The sequence below is a fragment of the Canis lupus genome, chromosome 17, assembly GCF_048164855.1.
Source record: "Canis lupus baileyi chromosome 17, mCanLup2.hap1, whole genome shotgun sequence".
NCBI lineage: Eukaryota > Metazoa > Chordata > Mammalia > Carnivora > Canidae > Canis > Canis lupus.
Window position 1 is genome coordinate 18,875,566 of NC_132854.1, and position 25,133 is coordinate 18,900,698.

The following is a 25,133-nucleotide window of genomic DNA, read 5'->3' on the forward strand; positions in this document are numbered from 1 at the left end:
AGAGAAAGCATTTGACAAAATACAGCATCCATTCCTGATTAAAACTCTTCAGAGTGTAGGGATAGAGGGAACATTCCTCGACATCTTAAAAGCCATCTATGAAAAGCCCACAGCAAATATCATTCTCAATGGGGAAGCACTGGGAGCCTTTCCCCTAAGATCAGGAACAAGACAGGGATGTCCACTCTCACCACTGCTATTCAACATAGTACTGGAAGTCCTAGCCTCAGCAATCAGACAACAAAAAGACATTAAAGGCATTCAAATTGGCAAAGAAGAAGTCAAACTCTCTCTCTTCGCCGATGACATGATACTCTACATAGAAAACCCAAAAGTCTCCACCCCAAGATTGCTAGAACTCATACAGCAATTCGGTAGCGTGGCAGGATACAAAATCAATGCCCAGAAGTCAGTGGCATTTCTATACACTAACAATGAGACTGAAGAAAGAGAAATTAAGGAGTCAATCCCATTTACAATTGCACCCAAAAGCATAAGATACCTAGGAATAAACCTCACCAAAGATGTAAAGGATCTATACCCTCAAAACTATAGAACACTTCTGAAAGAAATTGAGGAAGACACAAAGAGATGGAAAAATATTCCATGCTCATGGATTGGCAGAATTAATATTGTGAAAATGTCAATGTTACCCAGGGCAATATACACGTTTAATGCAATCCCTATCAAAATACCATGGACTTTCTTCAGAGAGTTAGAACAAATTATTTTAAGATTTGTGTGGAATCAGAAAAGACCCCGAATAGCCAGGGGAATTTTAAAAAAGAAAACCATATCTGGGGGCATCACAATGCCAGATTTCAGGTTGTACTACAAAGCTGTGGTCATCAAGACAGTGTGGTACTGGCACAAAAACAGACACATAGATCAGTGGAACAGAATAGAGAATCCAGAAGTGGACCCTGAACTTTATGGTCAACTAATATTCGATAAAGGAGGAAAGACTATCCATTGGAAGAAAGACAGTCTCTTCAATAAATGGTGCTGGGAAAATTGGACATCCACATGCAGAAGAATGAAACTAGACCACTCTCTTTCACCATACACAAAGATAAACTCAAAATGGATGAAAGATCTAAATGTGAGACAAGATTCCATCAAAATCCTAGAGAAGAACACAGGCAACACCCTTTTTGAACTTGGCCACAGTAACTTCTTGCAAGATACATCCACGAAGGCAAAAGAAACAAAAGCAAAAATGAACTATTGGGACTTCATCAAGATAAGAAGCTTTTGCACAGCAAAGGATACAGTCAACAAAACTCAAAGACAACCTACAGAATGGGAGAAGATATTTGCAAATGACATATCAGATAAAGGGCTAGTTTCCAAGATCTATAAAGAACTTATTAAACTCAACACCAAAGAAACAAACAATCCAATCATGAAATGGGCAAAAGACATGAACAGAAATCTCACAGAGGAAGACATAGACATGGCCAACATGCATATGAGAAAATGCTCTGCATCACTTGCCATCAGGGAAATACAAATCAAAACTACAATGAGATACCACCTCACACCAGTGAGAATGGGGAAAATTAACAAGGCAGGAAACAACAAATGTTGGAGAGGATGCGGAGAAAAGGGAACCCTCTTACACTGTTGGTGGGAATGTGAACTGGTGCAGCCACTCTGGAAAACTGTGTGGAGGTTCCTCAAACAGTTAAAAATATACCTGCCCTACGACCCAGCAATTGCACTGTTGGGGATTTACCCCAAAGACACAAATGCAATGAAACGCCGGGACACCTGCACCCCGATGTTTCTAGCAGCAATGACCACGATAGCCAAACTGTGGAAGGAGCCTTGGTGTCCATCGAAAGATGAATGGATAAAGAAGATGTGGTTTATGTATACAATGGAATATTACTCAGCTATTAGAAATGACAAATACCCACCATTTGCTTCAACGTGGATGGAACTGGAGGGTATTATGCTGAGTGAAGTAAGTCAGTCGGAGAAGGACAAACATTATATGTTCTCATTCATTTGGGGAATATAAATAATAGTGAAAGGGAAAATAAGGGAAGGGAGAAGAAATGTGTGGGAAATATCAGAAAGGGAGACAGAACGTAAAGACTGCTAACTCTGGGAAACGAACTAGGGGTGGTAGAAGGGGAGGAGGGCGGGGGGTGGGAGTGAATGGGTGACGGGCACTGGGTATTATTCTGTATGTTAGTAAATTGAACACCAATAAAAAAAAAAAATCAACCATCATACCTTCTCTAGCTTTAGGCTCTCCATTCGTTTCATTATTTCCTCTTGCTTCCTTAGTTTCACCTTCTGGCTTTCTCTCAGCCACTTTCTTATGGACAATACCACTCTTAGATTCAGGAAAGAGCGCCCCCATCCTGAGCCTCCATCTGTACCCCTCCTAATGCGGTGAGATGTCTATGGGTTCACCTGGATGTGGCCAGTAGCTATGACCTTGAAATTCACCATTCAGACAGCTCTAAGTATACTTTCAAGGCCTGTGCAGGCCTAGAGCCTCATCTGTCTTCCCAAGGGCACATATGACTATCACTGTGGCTACTCCTGGGCCTGAGGTATGGCCATGTGACCATATTCAGGCCAAAGGCATATAAATATAATCTCAGAGAAGCTCTTTAAAAATATTTATGCTAGACTTTCTCTTGTTCCTACCATCCTTCTTTCCCACTGACAATTCCTAGAGGAGCCCTAGGAGCCGCCTATCTGATATGGAAGAGCCACCCTGCAGCCTTGGACTATTCAACTACAGAAAGTTATATAAAAAATAATAATAAAATCTTTGTTTTTTGTGTATATTGTGATCCCTGTTGCAGCATTTTAGCCTGTTCCCTAAAGAATGTAGTTCCTCTAAACTTACAGTTTCATATCACCCTTTGTACCATTGCCAGGGTGAACGATCCAACAAAATACAACAGTGCCATCCCAGTTTAAAACTCTTCTACGTGTCCCTGCTCCTCAAAACTGTTTCTCAAAAGACAAAACCAAAAAAAAAAAAAATCTATAGATCTTCACATTCAGATCATTAATAAGAAGAAGGCAAATTGCTAAGGGACACTACAAGTTCTGGTTTACTGGCTAAAATTTGAGAGCCATTGACCTTTGCTTCATTTCCCACTTGGCTTCATCTCACACCATCAACTCCAGTCACACTAAATTACTCAGAATCCTCTGAACACATAATGTTTTTCCATCATTTCCATGCCTTTACACCATGTCTCCCTCAGGCTAGCATGCCCTTGACCCCTATCCTTCCCTATTCTTTCTACTAAACACTTTCTCATCTTCCAATATTCAACTCACGCTTTCCTGAGGGTCCTAGTAGGATTAGCCAATCCCTGCTTTGATCTCTATTCAACCCTGTCCAATTCACTATCATAGGATGTAAAATACTTTATAATAATTTTATTCCAAATCATCTTCCTTCTTCTAAACTGTCAGCTTCTTGAGGACAAGTACCTAGTAATTTCTCCCTTTTTCAGCTACTCATTAGTGTTTGTCCAAGAAAAAAGAAAAAAAAACCCAGCCATTCTGTTTTAGTCTATAAGTTGTCTTGAAGAGTAACTAAAATTTTTTTTGATGAGCATAGATGCTCATAAATTAGGTAATTATTGAATATTATAGAAAAGATAAGAATTCTTTTCTAAAACAAACAAATTGGTCAGGCACATGAAAAATGTACCTTTAAAAACTTTATGTTCAAATAAGCATTGTTTCTTCAGAACTACTTAAAATTTAGTATTAACAACAAAACAGAAGCTTTTGAAGTTTTGAATATAGACAGAACAAAAGTGAGGAATGGGAAGTTCTTCCTAGTCAATTAAATAACGTGGCAGATAGGGACCCCTGGGTGGCTCAGTGGTTGAGCGTCTGCCTTGGCTCAGGGCGTGATCCTGGGGCCCCCGAATCGAGTCCCACATTGGGCACCCCGAAGGGAGCCTGCTTCTCCCTCTGCCTGTGTCTCTGCCTCTCTCTGTGTGTCCCTCATGAATAAATAAGTAAAATCTTAAAAAATAATAATAATGTGACAGATAAACATGAATTTCACCCAGGAGATGGGTAAGTTATGGAGTAGCAGACTCCTTGTCTGGAACAGTACTAACCCAAACACTGAAATCCCGAGCAAGAAAATAGCTAAATGGTATTTTGAAAAGTGGTTACATTTCTCAGAGAAATGTACTATTATACCCAGATACATTAAACCTATCAAATGATGGATTAAAAATCCTAGCAAGCACCTGGTGTACAGCAGGCTATGGATAAAAGATATTTGCTTTTCTCTTCTCACATAGCCATGATAAGGAAACATCCCATTTAAATGACACATAAGTACCTCATTTTTAAATTGGCCATCTCTTTAGAGGACTGCTCTTGATTCAACTGTGATGCCCTATTCTTACCCACAGGCTTCGTCCTACCCCACATTCTTGTATCAGCTGAATTATAGTCAAGGGCACAGCTGAGTCCCTAAAATTCATCCTGCATCAACATTTTTGATACCTTTCCTTGTCTTGACTTATTCTTATACCTGAATCCCAGGACCTAAATCATACTCTTAGGGTTTATTCCATTTCCAACAAAGGGGTCCATTCCTTCTTCCCACCACTTATCATACTGCAGCCCCCACAGTAGGTCCAGCATCTCCTAAACCCTTGGGGTGTCAGTCATGACCACCATATCATGGCAGAGGGAACTAAATGCTGGTCCATGTCTTTAGGAAATACCATATTCTTCTAGTCTTCACCCACTGTTCTTTATGATCTATTCCTTTCATCAACCCCAATAAAAGAAGTCCTTCTTGTCCCAAGAAGCTCTGATCATTACATAACTGACAGTGGCATTTTCTTGTGGGCCATGCCCACAAGAAATTTATAAATTCATAAATTCCAGGTCTGTTTATATAAGCATCTTAGACAGACTTGCTATACCCCATTGAAAGCATTCTATAGGGAATAATCATTAGGAGAATCTATTAGCATGTCTAAAAATTTGACCTGATCATTTCCTCTATGGCAACAATATCTTAATTTCAATCTAGTACTTTATTGTCAGGCATCATTATAATTCTCACTAAAGGAAGGCATCACCTCTGTTCTACTCTTCCTGGCAAGGAAGACCACAGTCCAAATAGGTCTTGTTCACCAGTTAAAGATTTCTTACCTCCTGGCTTATATTACCTATATCATTGCATAATTATTCTAGAAGGACCTGTGGAAAACATCTTACCCATTACTTGCTCTTTCTCTCCAATAACTGCTCTAAGCCACGCAACTAATTCTACCATCTTTATAGTGGCTAACAGGAAACCCAGAGCCAAACTTTCAGCCCAGCTCGCAAGTGTTGATGCCTCATTCTGTTAAAATGTATGTATTTCATGTCTTAACCTTATATCCAATTTCATGTTATTTTTCCTACTCTTATTTTTCATATTATTTCTAATCTCAGATTCATATTACTTTTCTATTATTTTCAGACCATACGGACTCCTGTGCATTGCTTTAAACTAGTATTGGAAGAACAATGATGCAAATACATAAAATAGAAATCTATAGGTAACTGAAAACAATGAAGACACTGAATGGCTTGACTTCTGACAAACTATTAGCTCCTCTAAGAGTTGTATAACTCACTCAAATAGATAGTTAGAAGGGGCCTACAGCATAAGAATACATTAACAATCCAGTGGGAAGTCTATGTCATATGAATAGCCACACACAACATGCAGTATAATTAAGGTTATTCACACAGCCATGAATTCAAGGTCAATATGGTCCTCTTGTCTAGCAGGACTGATTTCAGCTGGATGCACAGCTTTAAAAAATATATGGGAAGTAGCTCCCTGTTGCAAAAGAAATAGAACAAAGATCTCTAAGTCATATCGATTCTACCTCTAAAATAATTTTTAAATTTACTTTTTTCCATCTGTACCACTGCCACTTGCACCTAGAACAGAAGTTTTAAGTGGATACTCTACAGATAAGAAGGGTCTTTTAAAAATGCAAATTGTAGCACTTACGCTGAAAAATTTCACATGCCTCTCTGTTGCTCTTGGGATGCAGTTCAAGATCCTTAACAGCTAAAAGGGCCTGTGACTAATCCCTGCCTCACTGGGTCACCTCTTTTCTGCTCATCCATCACTTTCTTAACCACTAGACATGTTCGTGAAGCATGTACCCTGTAAAACAAATATCCACACAAGAATGACCAATTACACTCAAGCCTTTTCTCTTCTTCTCTGCAGAAGTAACCCACTTGAAAGGGTGGTCTGGTCTGAATGGATTGTTTCCACTTCATTCTCCCATCAATTCTGCAATCTCAATTCTGACCTCACCCCTTCCTGGTAAATGAAAACATCTGGATAACTGGTGAACTCCTAGTTGCCAAATCCAAGAGACATTTATCCGTTTCTAATCACTCTTGACCTCTTCGTGGGCTTTGACAGGATTTACTCCCCAGTTTTCAAAACCCTCCCCTCTCCTTGCCTTCTAGAACACCTGGGTTATCTTCTTTCTCTTTTTTAATTATTTGTGTTGCCAGGTTCTGCCTCTCAGTTCTGTCCCTGAGTGATCTTCTACCCTCTGAGAGTCACCTACACACCTAGTGATCTCCAAATCTTCATCGGTGCCACTCTCTCAAGTGGTATTTGGGCCCATGCTTCCTACTATCTTTTGTGCATTACACCCTGGTAAACCAGAATGGCCTCCATATCGACACACCCTTCCCCCCTACAGTGTCTTCTATTCTGAGAGCTACTTAAGAAACTGGGTATTGGGGTGCCAGGGTGGCTCACTTAGTTAAGAGTCTGACTTCAGCTCAGGTCATGATGCCAAGGGCCTGGGATCAAACTTCTTGGGCTCCCTGTTCAGTGGGGAACCTGCTTCTCCCTCTCCCTCTACCCCTCCCCACCACTCATACTCTCTCTCACTTTTGCTCTCTCAAATAAATAAATGAAATATTTAAAAAAAAAGAAAAAAGAAACCGGTATCTAACCATTCTTCCTTCTCCATCTGATCCATCCACTTTTTCAAGAAAGGTTTCTCTAAGTGGTGTTAAGTAAAAAAAAAAAAAAAAAGAAAATCCCAGGGAAATGATTCTAAAAAGTGAGTTAAGTCAAAAAACCCTTCCCCTATGCAAATATAATAAATTTGTTTTCTTAAAAATCAAATAAATCAATTCTCTCAAGGGTGGTACTTCTCAGAGCTTGAAGCTAATATGTACTACGTATCTTGAAGACACATGCTGAGGATGTAGCATTCTTCTCAACCTGGTGAGACACTTTTTGGCTGAGAACAGTAATTCAACAGCTACTAGAAATAATATGCAGCAGAACATCATTTGGGTTTTCCAGTTACTCTTTGAGGTCAACTCAACCAGAGCTCATAAAAACAGCATCCCAAAGACTGATAAATGTATAAGTTGCCATGTTGTGGGTAGGAGGGGGCATCCCTATAGAATACCTGGGCTCTAAGCACCCTTTATCAGAGGACTGTTTAGGAGATGCTGTCTTCCTTCCACCTGTGGTAAATTACAGAGCAATTTCCTGTTCTCTATTTTGATTAATAAGTCAAATGAATTCATCAAATATTGATTAAACTCCTGTTCCATACAAGACACTGTGATAATTATTAAGGATATCAAGAAGGGTTGAATGGAGTTTTGTCCCTTCAGGGCTCAGTCTAGGTGGAAACACATTTGTAAAAAATTTAATTAATGTGACAAAGTGCTATGAAGGAAGTATGTACTCAGTTCTTTGGGGGCACAGGGAAAAAAATGATTTCCTTTTTTTGGAGAGATAAGAGAGGGGGTCAGAGGAGATTTTAACTACCAGCTTTCTAGTCTCCCTACCAACAAAAAAAATACAAGATAGAATATAATCCCAAGTTATAATAAGGGGCTGAATTTATTATGGTTAAATTTACCTAAGTTCACAAAGCTGATGAGTAGCAAAATAAACTTGAACTCATATTGGTCAGACAAGACTGAAGGGAGAGGAAGTAAAAGGATGAGAAGGTAGAGAGTGGAGCTAAGGAAAGGACACTAAAAAAGAAGGCAGGAATTATAACCCTGAGAAATTTAAATGCAATACATAGTAGTTTGAGCTTTCACCAGAAGCACTGGGAAGACATGAAAGATGTCTTGAGATGTGAATCAAACACTGCCAGAATTGTATGTATGAGTTGAACAGCTTTCCTAAGACCTCCTCCTTTTCTTTCCCCACTCAGGTCATTTTCATAGTTAGTGAAAACACTGCCAATTCTATAAGGTGATCACTTTCTGGAATTTTTTTTTTAACTTGCAGCCAAGAGACCTGAGTCAGTTTCTCCCTCTTGGGGGAAGGTATATGGCAGTCATATTTTCTGCTATGTGAAGAAGGCTCCTTGCAGCAGAAAAAAAAATTCCTAAAGCCACAGAGTAAGAGATCTGTAAACATCCTAGTCTCAATTTTCTTTTTTTAAATCCATCTGCATTCCTGCCTCTGCCCTGTCTTCAGTGTCCCTTGGGATGCCTCAGTGGACTTCCAGTGCATTCCTATTTCAGTTTAGGACATTTTAGTTATGCTTCTGTCACTTGAATCTGAAAGTATGAACTAATTTAGAAGGGCAGTGTTCTCAGCTTTATCTCTACCTTGGAACATTACCCCTTAGAAACATGATGGCAAATGGCTTCCAATGAAGACAAAACTGGAAACGTGACCAATAGACTGTCACAGTAGTCCAAGAGAGAAATGACGTTTCCGTCTGTCCTTATAGACATGACCATAATTAGGTACTCTGATTCAGAGATGACTTTAAGAAATAATTCCTAGCTCTTAAGTTAGTTTAGAGCACCTCAATCATTTCAGGGATAATCTGTGTGGACCCATTTTTCATATGGTGGCTCAGGATCAAAAACTGACCATTCCAAATGGGGAGGAAGCATATGACACCAAAGAGGAAGGGGCCAGATCATGAAGGGTCTACAGGAAAGTCAGCATCATCAGGATAAAGAACAACAAGGTTGCCTGTTTTGATTGCTGTCCTTGAACTCCAGCCTGAAGCCCTGAAGCATTATTACACAGAGAAGCTCAGGATAGTACAAGTGCAAGGGCTGCACCTCAGTGCTCCTGTGTAAATCACATACATAATCACATACTTAATACAGAGTAAATGAAAAATTCCAATTCATTACAAAAAATCATCTTTGTCAAAAATTCAAAAGACAGAAATTTGTGAAGTCTCTTTTTTATCTCTCCACCCTCTCCCTGTCTCTCCAGCTATTGGGAGAGGCCATCCCCTTCCCTGATGTCCTGTTTTTATGTCTTTACTGAATATACCAGAAATGCAAGGCCCCCAACTGCCCTTTACTTGGGCCATTTGTCCAGTGTTGAGTTTGTGTTCACAACAAGCAATCTTGAAAGATAAAGGGAGGGATTGTTTCGGCTTGCTATAGAAGTGGTAATACCACCGTCCCGGCCCCCCACCATCCATCAGATCCATCCATCCATCAGCGTCCCTCCCCTGTAATGCAACAAGTACAGGCATCCCTGGAGAGCCCCCTGTGGAGCAGGCTACCCAGCTCCATGCCCGTGCTGCTGACTTACTCTCCCATGGTCTCCTGTCTCCTGTTTTTGCCCGTGAAACGGTAACATGGCAGCTTTGAACTTGTAAGTAGGGAAACCTCAAACCCTTCACAGCCCCCCAGCCACCTGCCCAGCCACAGGTAAGCACACCTGGTCTTCCATCTCAGCCACACCTCCATGCTTTGGCTTTCCTCCTCCTAATTTTACTCAAGGTTATATACTATTAACAGCACTTTGTGCATTTTGTTTTGGGGTATATTCATACATAAACTGATACTCATGTGTGTGTGCATTTTTTGGTCAGGTTACAGTTTGTTTTTTCCTTTCCTGAATGCTGTACACCATTTGTTCTAATCTGGTTAGATGGCTTTCCTCTCCTGGTTTAATGTCTACATTGATTATCTATAATTTATCATTCAAAAGATATTAATGATATTTACATTAGCTGCATTATTTTTCTGTGTAATTAATATATATGTACATACATACATGTATATATTTATCTAGTTACTTTGTTGGAATACTTTCCTATAAGTTGGAGTTGCTAGGTAAAGGGTATATGAAGTTTAAATTTTCAGTGATAACTGCAGAATTCCCCCAAATGTACAGAGGGTCTTCATCAGTCTTCCTGCTCAGTATCTGTAGATGAGTGCTCTATTTCCTACAATCATAGGAACATTAGTTATCACTATTTTTAATCTTTGACAAAGTGATATTCATAAGAAATTAGTTTTCTTCTGTTAATGCTGAGCTCAAGCATCTTCCATATCCTTGTTAGTCATTTATTATCATTTGGATTCCCTCTTTATGTTCTTTTTTCATTTCCCTTGGAATATTAGTGTCTTTGTCACCAATTTATAAGAGCTCACTTGTGATTAAGGATGTTAACCTTTTGGCAGCAGTGCATTACAGAAGAAATGCCATAGGGTTTCCCCCCATTTATTTCACTACAATGTTTATTTTTTTGATCACACACAGGTTATGTATTCAAATATAATGTTCATTTTTTTAAAAGAAAAACAAAGGTAAATCTCTGAAGGATTTAACACAAAAATAAAGATGAGATTTGAGTTGTACTGGGAAATCAATTGGGAAGCAGTTGGGAAGTGGACTAGAGAGAGGGACGAGTAGATGTTGGCCAATTGGGTCATCCAGACATGAAAAGGCACCAGGTGAAAGCACAGTGGTGGCCACAGAAGTGTGTCCAGAGCTTATAGGGGGCATTTGTGAAGCCAGATCTAGAGAATGTGGCAACTGGTTAAATTGGTGGAGTGTGTTGAACTAAACTACTGTGTTACTATGGGGTATGATCCATTCAATCACATTTCTCACTCAACCATAAAGAGCCAGGCACCACCACTGCTCTTCATAAAAAAGGTGAAGGGAAAGAGAGGGAGAGGAACAATTAATAAAAGCATAATCACAAAGCAGCTGAATGCAAGTAGAGAAGTCATCCTTGACTGGAACTTCTAAAAACATTTATAAATTAACTGTAGAACAGATTTATGTCTCTACGCGTTTTAATTACAAATCAAATAGTCTCTGAAAGCTCAAATTTTAACTATTTAAAGTATATAAAGTTTTGTTATAGAGGATCCTGGAAGGAAATAGATCAGTACTGTTAAGTAGCATTATTTAATAAAATATTTATAAGGAGAAGGGTATAGGAAGACTGTAAGAGATACCACAGTACTGCCCAGTTAGTAACTGTGGAGAAGAAGCTGTTACTACATTTTACGGGGCAGGAAAATTTGTATTGACCAGAATCTAGAGAGTTGTGAAGTCGCTGGCCAAGAGCCCTGTGCTTCGATAAAGGAATGTTGCCAGTCTGTGGAGACTCTGTAGGGTGAGACCCCCATAGTCCACCTGTCTGGTCTCCTCTGCAGCACTGCTTCCCTTTGATGACCAGAGGCAAGAATGCCCACTCACACCCTGTCACCACCCAGACACAAAGCAGAGTGGGGCGTCTACCTGATGGGGGTGAGACCTGCCAGCACACTGCACCTTTGTGTCTTTCGCATGGAAGGAAAGCTCTTATCCCCAACACAGGGACACACAAAGACCCATCGGTGCTGACATGTAAAAACACAATAACACACAGCAGAGAATGATCTCCCCATCACCTGTGAAAGTCAACTATATATTGTAGAACCCACCCCTGCTAGCATTCACTCAGCATACTTCCAAGCAAAGTATGACCCTCTTGATCTTCATGGAGTTCATTGAAATGATAATATTTTGTAGAACACTGGTCTTATTTTTTAAACTACATAACAAGAATAAACAAATTTGATTTCACCATGGAATTAAAGTATAAATAATATACTATTTAATGTATTAACTAGAATAAGGAATGAAAATATGGGCTATGTCTCCCAGAGCACAGGATTAATACTCTGAGGGTAAGTGAAGGGAGAGAAACATTTGACAATTTGATATTTTATTAGTAAGAGGGATTTCTACTATGATTTCTTTGCCTGCTCCCTGATCCAGCATAAAGAATCACTTAAATGTATCAAAAAAGAACATTTGTAATAGAGTTAACCATGTAGCATTGTGTAGAGAATGGTATTATTTATGGCCTTCTCCCCATACCATGTGGTCCTCAAAAACCACTGAAAGGGAAGAGAAAAAAACTTCTATCACCATTCCTATGAAGAAAGAAAAACATTTTCTGAGAAGTTGAGTTGTTTGCTAAAGGTCACATAGCTAATAAGAGATAGAGTCAAGACTAAGCTATTTCAAAACTATAAATTCATTGTTATTCAGTAAAATATGTGACCATAATATGGGATAAATTATAAGGTAAAAATTTTTTCCCTGTTTATCCCATGGCAACATTTCAATGCTTTGTTGGACCTACTATTTTTCCTTATTTTGCAAGTAAGACATCTCCAAAGATGAGGAGAATATTAAATATTTATTAGCCTGAAGCTTATTTGTGCCCCTGCACTTATAAAAGTAAGTAAAGTTTAGTTTTGTAACTAAAGCTCTTAACTATAGAAACCCAGCTCCTTAAACCCTCACCTGACAAAGAGGACCCTGGACTCATGCATTCCTCAGCTTTTTTCACTCTCCATGTTATTCCTCTTTCCTTCACCTTTTAAGTCAATCAAAAAAATAAATATAAAATAAAATAAAATAAATAAAATAAAATAAAAAAACTTTGTTAAAAATGACTTCTTTCCCCCCAGAGTGAAATGTATTCCAAGCCTGGTGAGAACAGACTGTTAATCTCTTCATTTTATTGACCTACTTCAGTTTCAGCTCATTAAACACACACATTTTCAATGATCAAAAGAAAATGAACCAAATGTAACTTGCTACAACCTTACTAAATAAGAGAGCTATTCAAAAAGCAAATAAATCTGCACAGGTAATTTAATATTGACAATCTTCCATTTAAAGAATATATATGTAATGAGCAAGGACATCCACAGAAATAATGTTTACATTCCTTTGATCAATGAAGGCACAGTCTTGCTCTTGCTATCAGACTCCCTCTTGGTTCTTACCCTCTATCAAAAAGAATGTTGAAGAAATCATGAACTGTCCCTTGAAACTGTAAGATAAAGAAAAGCAAAATACTATGAGCTCTAAAAAGCTGGCTGCAAAAATTACTTAATTATATTGCCTATATACAATTATAAAGCTAAAATAAATTTGATGATCACAGCACAGAAGAGGAAACCCAATAACTCAAACCATCACCCTAATAAGAGTAATACACAATTTATTTAAAAAGAAATGTTTATGGCTTCTAAACATATTTGAAATATATTTAAGCTCATAGCTGAACCATATCAAAATATGCATGTCTCATTAGCACTGACTTAAATAATCTTTCTATTTAGGTAGGATTTCCTAATACTTCTTGTCAGATATCCTAAATAAATAATCAACTACACTTCACATGGAGAAAAAAAATTAGAGAGAGGTTCTAGAGACTAGGTGAGTTTTTCTAAAATTGGAATTGTTGGAAATACTCTGGAGACAGATTTTATCTGCTACCATATATCATGTTTTGTGATTTGTTTGCTTATTCTGAAAGGCTATGGTCTCTACACGTGGTCTGCATGGAGTCTGCACCCCACGCTGGTATCTTTTAACAAACAATCGTCCCAGCTCAGGAATAATTCCATAGGTAAGTGATATGTGCTTTACGGCCAACATGAATTAACAAAGGTGGGAGATGGGGAAATTGAAGCATCTTCTAGTTCCTTACTATTAGTCGCCTAACAGAAAGAAACCACTTTGCAAAAAAGGGAAAAAGAAAAGAAAAAAATTTAAATAAAACACAAAACCACAATCCAGAGCCAAATATAAATTATATTTGGTCACCTTTATTTTTCTCCATTCTCCCAACAACACACAAATTAATGCTCGAAGTCAGATCAGTCACTGTCTACATGATGATAAAAATGTGTAAATGAATCCCTTAATGTTAAATAATCTTTTCCTTTCAGGATAGACATTTGAGGAAACTTCCAGACATTTGTCTGGCAATTCATTTTATCTGTTTCAAAAATATTGGATAATGTAGATAAAAATTCCTTTAAGTTTAAACTTAAAAGGGCTGGGTCAGTTTATAGAATTTGTGGCAGAAGTACATAATATTAACTCCTTGAAAATAATTTACTCAACAGCACAACTAAGACCAGGTCAGAATATTTTTTAAAACCTCACCTCCACCATTTCCCATTCTAAAAATATTAAGCACAGAAAACATAAGTAAACACAATAAACTGAGTCTGTTAGGTAAGTACACATATAATATTAATTCTACAAATTAAAATTTATTTATTAACTTTGGCCTAATCACAGAACATTAAGATCTATCAATCACAGACCCTACTTTCAAATAGCCTACAGTCTAGCAGAGGGAAAGAAATACATTCAAAATTAGTACTTTGAGTCCCTACCTTATATTAGAAATAACTAAGTTTTGATCTGTATGTGGTGGTTTGAGGATTCCAGGGCTGATCAAGGCAAAGACAGGACCTCAAGATGGTAGTAGTGTACACTGAACTTTATTTGAGTGGCACTTTGACAGGCTGCATGAGAAAGGATGTCCCTCTTAATAAGAGACCTTCCAGACTCAGTAGTGCAGGACCGCCACCTAGAAGAAGAAATCAGTAAGGACCCTCCCAGGAGAGAGGGGAACAGCAGAAGGGGCTCACATATCTCGTATCTTGGTGAGATCACTCAGTAGTAAGACAGGAAGAAAGTCTCTGAGTCAGAGAGCTTTGAAGGGCAGCAGTAGCTTGGGGTCTTTTCCAGCCCCCAGGTATGCTTTAGCTATGGCTAGCAGATGCTAGGTGCAGTTTTGTGGAGTATGCAAAGCAAGCAGGCTCTAAGTGACTAAAAAAATGCTTATGTGAGCTCTATTTAAAGCAACTGGATGTGTAAAAATTTGAGTTTGGCACTGGAAGGCTTAGGGCTAATGGTCCCAATCTGACGTGAAGTAAAAAGACATACGGACCAATCTTAACCCATTTACCCAAAACCAGAAAAAACTTTAAAAATATCATTATATATAGTTAGCAGAATCTTGGATAGACTATCCTTCTGTGGACTTCTAAAGTTTAACTTAAGAATCAGAGAGGTTTGAGGGTGTAGCAAATTATTTAACAATTATGTCAATTCTTATTCCATGTCAGACACACTCTAGGCACCAGATATTCTTCGGTGAATAAGGTAACCAACATTCCTGGCTACATAATTTACAGGGCCCGTGCAAAATGGGAATGCCGGACTTTGTTCAGACTTCAGGATGGCAACAACAGAGCATTAAACCAAGCATGGAACCCTGTGTGACTGCACAGGTATCATGCCCATGGCTTTGGCAGACATGTTCTCTGGTCTCATCATGCACACAATCTAGTGGTGACAGAGCAACAGTAAAAAGAAAGAAAATAGGGCACCATGAAAGAAACAAAGGAAATTCTACAATAATGACTGGGGGAACAAAGGTCAGTGAACCTTGAGAAAAGCCTCTCCAAAGAGTTGACATTTCAGCTGAGATCTGAACCAGTCAGTTATATAATGTATGTATGTGTGAAGGAACCACAGGTTGGACAGTTTATGCCAACAGTTCTCAACCAGGATGATTCTGTCTCCTTGGACCTTTGGCAGCGTCTGGAAATATTCTTGGTTGTCACAACTTGTGGGGTAGGACATTGCTACTGGTAGCTAGTGGGTGATGGTCAGGGAAGCTTCTAACATCATACAATATATAAGACAGTCCCCTGCTCCTCACACAACAAAGAATAATCCAACCCCAAATGTCAGTGGTGCTGGCAATGAACCATCCTGATGCAGAATGGATGTAGGTGATGTGCAAAGCCATGAGTGGGGGAAGAATTTGTCACATTTGCCTTTTATGTTGTAGCCATGTGACTTTATGGTAGTGAATATTGGAGACCTCTATTTTCAACAACATGGTGGTACAGTGAAATACTATACTGTCACTTAAAAAAAAATTTAGAAAGATATTTAAGGTCACGGAAATACTGATGTGTTTATAATGGTTACTAAGAAACATAAAGTGACTCTATATTCTTTCAAAAAATAATATTTATATGCTTAGCAGAAGACTGATGAGGGCGTGGAAAAGGTAATGCAAAGAGTTACTGGTGGTTATTTCTGCGTAGTAAATTTTGCTTTCTTTGTACTTTTCAGTACTTTGAATTTTCAAGAGAATGTATATTCTATCATAAAAACATGAAAATGCAAAATCTCATTTTCTTTCTATAAAATTGCGTTATGCATTCAACTTACATAGCAGCCATATGTGAACTTGATATGGCTAATCAAAGACCTAGAGGGGATTATGCTAAGTGAAATAAGTCAGACAGAGAAAGACAAATACTGTATGATTTTACTTATATGTGAAATTTTTAAAAATGAAAAGACAAAGAGAAGCAGACTCATGCATACAGGAGATAAACTGTTGATTACCAGAGTGAAGAGGGGCTGGGGAATAGACCAAGGAGATAAAGGGGATTAAGATTTTTCAGTTGTAAAATAAAAAGTGATGGGATATAATGTACAACATAGGAAATTCAGTCAATATTACTGTAAAAATTTTATACGATCACAGATGGTAACTAGACTTATTGCAGGGATCATTTCATAATATGTAAAAATATAAAATCACTATAATGTACACCTGAAATCAACAGGATATTGTATGTCAGTTATACTGCAATAAAATGATTAAAATTCTAAAAAATTAAAAATCTTAAAAATAATTTTTAAAAGAAACAGTAAGTGTGAGCAAGGATGTGGAGAAAAAGGAACACTGGTGCACTGCTGATAGGAATACAAACTGGTGTAGCCACCGTGGAAGACAGTCTGAAGGTTTCTCAAAAAACTAAAAATACAGTACTCACACTACTGGGTATTTATCAAAGAATATGAAAACACTATTCAAAAGAATATATGGGGCAGCCCGGGTGGCTCAGTGGTGTAGCGCCGCCTTCAGCCCGGGGTGTGATCCTGGAGACCTGGGATGGAGTCCCACATCAGGCAGCCTGCATGGAGCCTGCTTCTCCCTCTGTCTGTGCTCTGCCTCTCTCTCTCTCTCTCTCTCTCTCTCTCTCATAAATAAATAAAATTTAAAAAAAAGAATCTATGCATTCCTATACTTATTGCAGCATTATTAATAATAGCTAAACTATGAAAGGAGCCCAAGTGCCCATCAACAGATGAATGGATAAAGAAGAAGTGAGATATATATATATATATAATATATAACATATATACATATATACAATAGAATATTATTTGTCCAGAAAAAAAACGAAATCTTGCCATTTGCAACAGCATGGATGGGTGGATCTAGAGAGTATGATGCTAAGTGAAATAAGTCAGAGAAAGACAAATGCCATATGATTTCATTCATCTGTGGAATTTAAGAAATAAAACAAATGAACAAAGGAAAAAGAGAAGAGGGTGATAAACCAAAACAAACCCTTAAGTATGGAGAACAAAGAGAGAGTTACCAGGGCCGAGGAGTGAGGGGGATAGAGGAAATAGGTAAAGGGGATTGAGAGTAAATTGACCTTGTTGAGCACTGAGGAATATAGGGAACTTGTTGAATCACTACATCGTATACCTGAAACTAATACAACACTGTATCTTAACTACACTGAAATTAAAATAAAATCAAATAAATAATTTTTAAAATAATAGAATATAATAATAACATTTTTGAAAAGCTGCCCTATACACTGTGACCCATAGAAGAATGACTAATCACTTTAGGGTGATTTTAACAGTAACATTAGTAAAATTTGAAATTTCTAAAGCTGAAAAGAAGAATTGAGGTCGCAGTTGGTGTCTTTTCTTCTAGTTGAAGGTCAGGCTTTTATAAAAGAAGGGTAGATATGGAAAATGACAATTCTCTATTACAAGTAAAGCTATTGTTACTTAACCAACCAGATCAGTCACCACATTCATAGACAATCTATTCCAACAAAGCATATGACTGAAGTCTCTCATAACCCCATTTTAATCAAATAGGTTTATGGTTTCTTCAACAGTTACACCAAGAGGCCACTGATTTATAAATCACTTCTGTTTAAAAGAGGCCTCTGTTTGCTGGAATGTTGCTATTGGTGTTACACCAATTAATGACAAAAGAAATATTACAGACTTAGAAGGTGTCCTTATCAAACCTGGAATGTATATTACACACACACACACACACACACACAAAGACAAGACAAAAATCTGTATTCCAGAAAGTCTTAGACAAGCTGGAAACTGGTTGGGGGAAGAATAGAATAATTATAAAATTATATAATTACAGAATACTATTCTTAAGTTCTCTAAACTGTACCTCTCCTAAAGCCAATTATACAAATACAAGATGTTGGACAGTTGGCAAATGGAACTTAAATTGTGGGATGAAGGTTGGATGGGAACACACACAACATTTATACTTGCTAGTAAGCTAATTATGAGGAACTAGGGTGTGAGTAGTACAATTCAGGCCCCTGAAGGACAGTCATACTTTATATATAGTCTTAAAGTAGAAAACCATACTCTTGTTCCTTTTTTTTTCATACTCTTGTTCTTCCATTAAGCAAATGAAACACAATTCTCGTAGCCCTTAAAGCACACACTCGATTTTGCAGAGGAGAAAGTGACAAGCTGCCCTGACACTGGACCAAGTCTTGATGTTTACAAGTCAACACAGATGACATGCGCAGATTTGGAAAGTAATGATGGGACAATGATGGGACCTGCCATGAGGCAGGAGAGCCACCAGGACACTCTGCAACCTCGAAAGACTCAGCAGCGCCCTCTTCTTTTTTTTTTTTTTTTTTTAAGATTTATTTATTTATTCAGAGAGAGAGAGAGAGAGAGAGAGAGGGGCAGAGAGAGAAGCAGGCTCCATGCAGGGAGCCTGACGTGGGACTCGATCCCGGGTCCCCAGGATCACACCCCAGGCTGCAGGTGGCACTAAACCACTAAGCCACCAGGGCTGCCCCCTCTTCTGACCAAAAAGACGGCTGCTGCTGCTGCTTCTGTAAGGACAACCACCTTAACCCCCCTTGCTCCTGAGCAAGTAATAAAGACCCCCAATTCCTGAACTGCCCTGCTTCATTCAACAGTCCTTGATACCACCTACCACAAGCCCAAATAGAGAAAGCCCTTTCCCAACTGCCCTTTACCAAGCACCCACAGCTCCTGTGGTGAATGAGTGCCCTCGCCACAGCAAGCAAGACAAGCCTAATTTGTTTGATTAGGGTTGTTTCTGAAAAGTTTTGGTAGATGGGCTTCAACACGAGGCAATCCTGATATTAATAATCTGCCCCAACATCAGACCATGGGTTCCTCTTATGGCCTTGGAAATTTGATCACCACAACTATGTTACTCAATTAGCATAAAGGGCTAAATTCATTAGAAACAACAGTCCCAATTTGAGATTACAGTCCATGAATGACTATGGCCACCAACCAGATCACTGTATAAATCCCTAAACAGCCCCTACATGCTCTACTTTGTCTCCCTGAATCCAGACTGCAGAACCATGGCTGTGGTAGTGGAAGCAATAGCTCTGGACTCTGCAGCCAGCAGCAAACACAGCTCTGTTTCTTAGAGCCTCCATTAGTTCACGGAAATATATACATTCACGTATATATTTACCATAACCTAATAAAAAACATTTAGATAGGTTTCTTAGAGCTTCCATTAGCTCATGAAAAGAAAAATAAAAGACCCACTATAACCTAATATATTCCATTTTGAATAGAAACTTCTTTCCCAATTTGTGACTGAAAAAACACTATTCATTATAAAAACATCTTCTGATGTATAGAGATCTAAAACTAAGATTTCACCCTTAATAGCCAAGTCTAGTTAAAATCAAGACACTAAATAAAAAACTGTAATGATAACAGCATTTTGTGAGCACTTACTATGTGCCTAGATTTGTGCTATTTTACACACACACACACACACACACATTATTTCATTTCATCCCCGCAACAACCCTTTAAGAACGAATATTTCCATCTTATAGATGATGAAACAGAGGTTTGAAGAGGATAATCAATCAACCTAGGTCCCACAACTACAAGGGGCAGAACCAAGTTTTAAAACCCATCTGTGGGGAAGCCTGGGTGGCTCAGCAGGGAAGCCTGGGTGGCTCAGCAGATAAGCGCCTGCCTTCAGCCCAGGGAGTGATCCTGGAGTCCTGAGATCGAGTCCCACATCAGGCTGCCTGCATGGAGCCTGCCTCTCTCTCTACCTATGTCTCTGCCTCTCTCTCTCTCTCTCTCTATGTGTGTGTGTGTTTGTCTTGTGAATAAATAAATAAATAAAATCTTAAAAAAAAAAAAAAAAAAAAAAACGTCGTTCCAAACTCCAAGGTTACCAGGTAGATTGCTTCCGTTGGGTGTGAGAATGAATCAACACTGTCCTTGAAGCAATTATAAGATTGGATCTAAGGAAAGCATTTAAATAAAACTATACAGCACGAAATGTCCTTTAGTATTAGATTTTCATTTTGCCACATCAAGTTTATTCTTATTATCCCATTTATGGGCAAAAACAACCAAGAAACCGTTATCTTTCACAAACTACTTGTACCAATGAACATCCACTTTTTTAAAACCAGTTGGTATATAAATTACTTGAATGTAGTCTTGGATTTTTTTATATGCTTCTCCTTTCTGAATTACCTTCTTAAAAAAAGGGAAAGAATGCAAGTGTGAACAATGCATGTGTGAAGAGAATTTCAACGGGAAGGCATTATCCCTCCTCCCCAATAAATAAAATAAAAATAAAAGGACCTTTAAAAGACACTTTTACTAAGTTTTTTTTTTTCCTGAATAAAATAAACAAGAGCAAAGGGCACCTTGACTGCTACTTAGGAAATAAAATCAGAACGCAGGGAAATCTGTAATTCTAATCACATTTACACCTTCTCTCCTTTTTTAAATTTCTCATCCAACATCCTTAGGAGCTCAATAGGCTTAAAAGAATTGGAGCAGGGTAGAGAACAAAGGTGAGGGGAATCTGAGAAACGACTTGAATGGCTGTTCTCATCATTTTAATAATTCCAACTTGGGTAACATAGTTTTCAAAAGATGTAAAAGTCACAAATGCAGGAAGAAACTATAAAAAGTTGTTCTACCTGCTTGTGTCATAAAAATGGCATTCTGACTAGACCTCTCAGGAATTAACCACTTGTGGACAGTGAATGAAGAAAGCACACACATTTTCAAGGAAACAAGTATCAAATTTAAATGTATGAGGTTTGTTTGTTTGTTTGTTTGTTTGTTTGTTTTTAGAGGGCCAGAGGGAGAAGGAGAGAAAGAAGTTTAAGCAGGCACCATGCCCAGCCCAGTATAGAGCCCGACCGACCTCAGGACCCTGAGATCATGACCTGAGCCGAAACGGTAAGTCCAACGTTTTACTGACCGAGACATCCAGGCACCCCCTAAATATATTAGCTTTAGTCAATGAAAGCCCATAAGCCCCCAAAATATGTTTATTACAAGGAATATCAATATTTGCATTCCTACATGGAAATGACTACTTATATAAACTATTGTTCTCTCTTGAGATTGAAGACGATGTTAGAAAATAAGATGCCTGACTGGGGATGGGGGGTGCACCTGGGTGCCTCAGTGGTTGACCGTCTGCCTTTGGCTCAGGGCGTGATGCCGGGGTCCTGGGATCAAGTCCCTCATCAGGCCCCCCATGGGGAGCCTGCTTCTCCCTCTGCCTCTCTCTGTGTCTCTCAGTAATAAATAAATAAAATCTTAAAGAAAAGAAAGAAATTAAGATGCCCAACTACTATACTCAATCAAGCTAAATGTTACAGATCATATATAAATATAAAAATAAAGAAAAACAGTTATGAAGTACATAGTATACTCAATTTGGGAATGAGACCATTATAGTGGGAAGAAGAGAAGCATCAATGTAAAAAAAAATAGTTCAGTATTTCATTTAAATATTCAAATAAAGCAAGGACTAAATATACGGAGACAAGAATGACTCTAACCAAGGCGATTTTAATTCAGAATAATCCTTTCATGTGACTTTTTTTTTAAAGCAAAATCAAGAGAATTTAGTCCTTTTCACAGCTCCACTGACACCCCTACAAGTGCAACCCTGCACAGCCCCTTTGGTATGTACTGCCATGATTCTTCCATTACATTAAGCCACAGATTTAAAAAAAAAAAAAATGTCTTAGCAAAGGGGACCATCCAGAATGTTTTAGAAAAGAAGGTGCTTCCCATCCTGGCTCTTTTTTAGGGGTCACATGTATCAAATGCAAATAAGGACATCATTTCCTTCTCTATAGGGCAGAGCTTCAGCTTCCCCTTATATCCTGGTAAAAAGGTATGCCAGTGATTGATACTCCGGAAAGTTCCTCTTCAAAAGAGATGAAATATGCACCAGATTCTAGAAATGTGACACCTAATCAGTGTGTTGCATTCAGCAGGCTACCAGAAATACTGAGCTATGAGAAGGGCCATGAAATCAAGGCCTTACTGGGGAGCTGTCAACGTTTCCTGAACACAATCAGCCAAAATTATGGCATTTGTGGGGCGAAATCTAATAATGCAGGTCAGGATTTCATAAGCTCCATGCCTTCACCCTGTCCCCCTCCCCAAAACAAACTCCCACTTTAGTAGTATTAGCTACTGATAAGTGAGGTTTAGTTTTTTTTAATAAAAAGAAATGCACTGATACACGAGAACAGGTTTATAAGAGGATAGGTACTATCGTTTGAGGAGAGAATTGCCCTAAGCTGAGAATATCAACTCTTTTGTTTCAATTAATATAGGGGGGGAAAAGCACCTAGTACTGAACAGGCATTCAAAGAAATACCTGAAATATCTCAAATATTAGAGACTGGTCATGTAAACGAAAATGGATTCAGTGTTCCCAAATGTCTAGATTTTCCTTGTAGGATGACTGGGAGAATTGGGTTCACAACTAGCAAAGCAATCAAGCAAGACAGCCACAGCTCCATGGTGCTAAGAGCACGTCTCTTAGCCCTAAAAACTCAGGCAGGGGACGAATTTTAGATCCAAGCATCCTCTACAAATTCCTTATCCAACCAATAAGCTCACAGCATTCGTCTGTGTGTCGACTTCACAGTCAGGGTGCATTGCTCCAGTAAGACCGTAGCTTCAGACACCTGCTACTGCGTTTGAGAACTAAGACCGAGCCGTGCAGACCGCAGGTAAACTGGAAATCTCGCCGGCGGAAGGCATGTGCGCCGGGGGGCGGGGGGCAGGGCTGAAGGTGCCGGCACAGCGCGCTGGCCAGAAGCGGATCTACGCGGCTCCCATCACGGTCTTCTTGCCCCTTCATCTGGGGTGTACGGCTCATCCGGGTCAGCGGGGGGCTTCCCGACGCGTTCGACCTGGTCGCCGGCTGCCCCCCCACACCGCAGGCGGTCCGAGACACGCTGGGCAGTTCGGGGTCCCGCAGGCAGGGCCCGCTGCGGGCGCGCGGGGAGGCGGCTCGGGGTCACGCACAGCGCGCGTTCGGGGTCCGAGTCCCAATTAAAAGGGAGAGCGGCTGCCCTAGGCAGTGCCCCAGTCTCCGGCAAGGGAGAGCGCAAGGCTTGTGATTTTAGCATCAAACTCGCAGCGACCGACCAACTCTGTCACCGCGGAGAAGGCAGCAAACCGGGCCCCCGGCGGGGCGGGGCGGCGCTGGAATCCGCTCGCGGCGGCCCGCTCCGCCCGCTGGAAGCCCCACACCGCGCGGCCCGCTCCGCCCGCCTCTCCCTCCGCGTCGGCGGAGACCAGGGAGCCCGCGCGGCCGCCAGACGCCCGCGGCCCCGCTCAGCCGCACCCGCGCTCGGCGGCTCACCCGAGCTCGCCCAGAGCCCTCCCCGCGCCCCCAGGCTCCCCTCGCCCGGCCGGAGCGCCGGAAAGCTCGTCCTCCCGCGAACCGCCACCCGAGAGCCCCGCAGCGCCGAGCGGGCGCTCAGGGCGCCCCCGGCCCGCGTCCAGGCGCAGCGCCCCGCGCCCGCGCGCCCGCCTCACCTGCCCGCGGCGAATCCGGGAGCCCCTTGACGGCTCCCACCAGGCGCCACTGGAAAAGTTTCCGAACTTCTTCGCAGCTCTGCATTCCCTCGCTCCGAGGAGACCCAACCAGGGCCAGGAGCAGGAGACAGCAACACCCCGCGCGCCAGCTCCGCGCGTCCATCCTCGGTGTCCCCGTCGCCCCTTCCCACGAGGTGGACACCACTCCCCCGCGCGCCCGGCTTTGCAGGCGCTGGAAAAGGCTCGGCGGTCGCGGTTCCCGAAAGGTGCAAGCTGGCGGCCGGCGTTCCCGGGCCGTTTTGGGACACCGGCTTCACCTGGGGGCACTTGGCTTTCTCCGGAGGAGCCCCTAGACTGAGACAGCAGAGTTCTCCAGCTAAGCGCCGTGGGTCTCCCTCTCCCGCGGGGGCGCGTTGGCGCTGCACCAGGGAGGAAAACGGCTGGAGCCGCACGGAGCCCGAGAGCATCCGGCTCCCGCCGCCGCGGCCGCGGGCTCAGCCAGCAGCAGCCAACCTGGGACGCGCCCGCCCGCCGCGCTCCGCGGGCAAGCCCCGCCCCCACGGCCCGCCCCGCGCCCAGGCTCCGCCCCCGCGCCCAGGCTCCGCCCCGCGCCCCGCCCCCGGCGCGCGTCCCGGGCCGCACCCACCTTCCCGCTGTCACCGCGGGCCCCCGCGAGAGAGACCTCGGAGCCGCCTCCCCGACACCAGAGCCGGGCGGCGCTTTCCCGGTCCTTCCCGAGGAACGACGGGCTGATGGAGATGGAAAGGAGAGCGAGCGTGCGAAGAGGTTCCGAGAAGAGAAGGGATGAGGAAGGCCAGCTGGAAGTAGCATGAAATACTCGCCTGGAAGTCGAGGTCTTCGGTCCGGAGGAATGTGTATTGGAAACTGCATGAAATGGCATCTGGGCACAGTCCACGGGCAAAAAGCCTGCAGTGGAAGGTCCCAACTCAGAGGCTTGATAGCATCTATAAAAGATGTTCAGAGGGTACATGAGAAGTTAACTTCTTAAAAATTGGTTCATGTTACTGCC

At 40.9% G+C, this 25,133-nt stretch overlaps 1 protein-coding gene across 6 annotated transcripts in view; it reads right to left on the reverse strand.

Moving 5' to 3' along the window:
- The window catches only part of GPC5 (glypican 5), a 1,343,507-nt gene extending 1,318,897 nt beyond the window's left edge, over positions 1-24,610 (reverse strand). For all 6 annotated transcript variants that reach the window (XR_012009862.1, XM_072782622.1, XM_072782624.1 and 3 more), the window contains exon 1: positions 24,104-24,610. Coding sequence is in view for 5 of the 6 variants with exons in the window: in XM_072782622.1 (XP_072638723.1) it covers positions 24,104-24,266 (163 nt within the window). In the remaining variant the exon portion in view is untranslated. The remainder of the gene's footprint in view (positions 1-24,103) is intronic.
- Between the last annotated feature and the right edge of the window lie 523 nt (positions 24,611-25,133).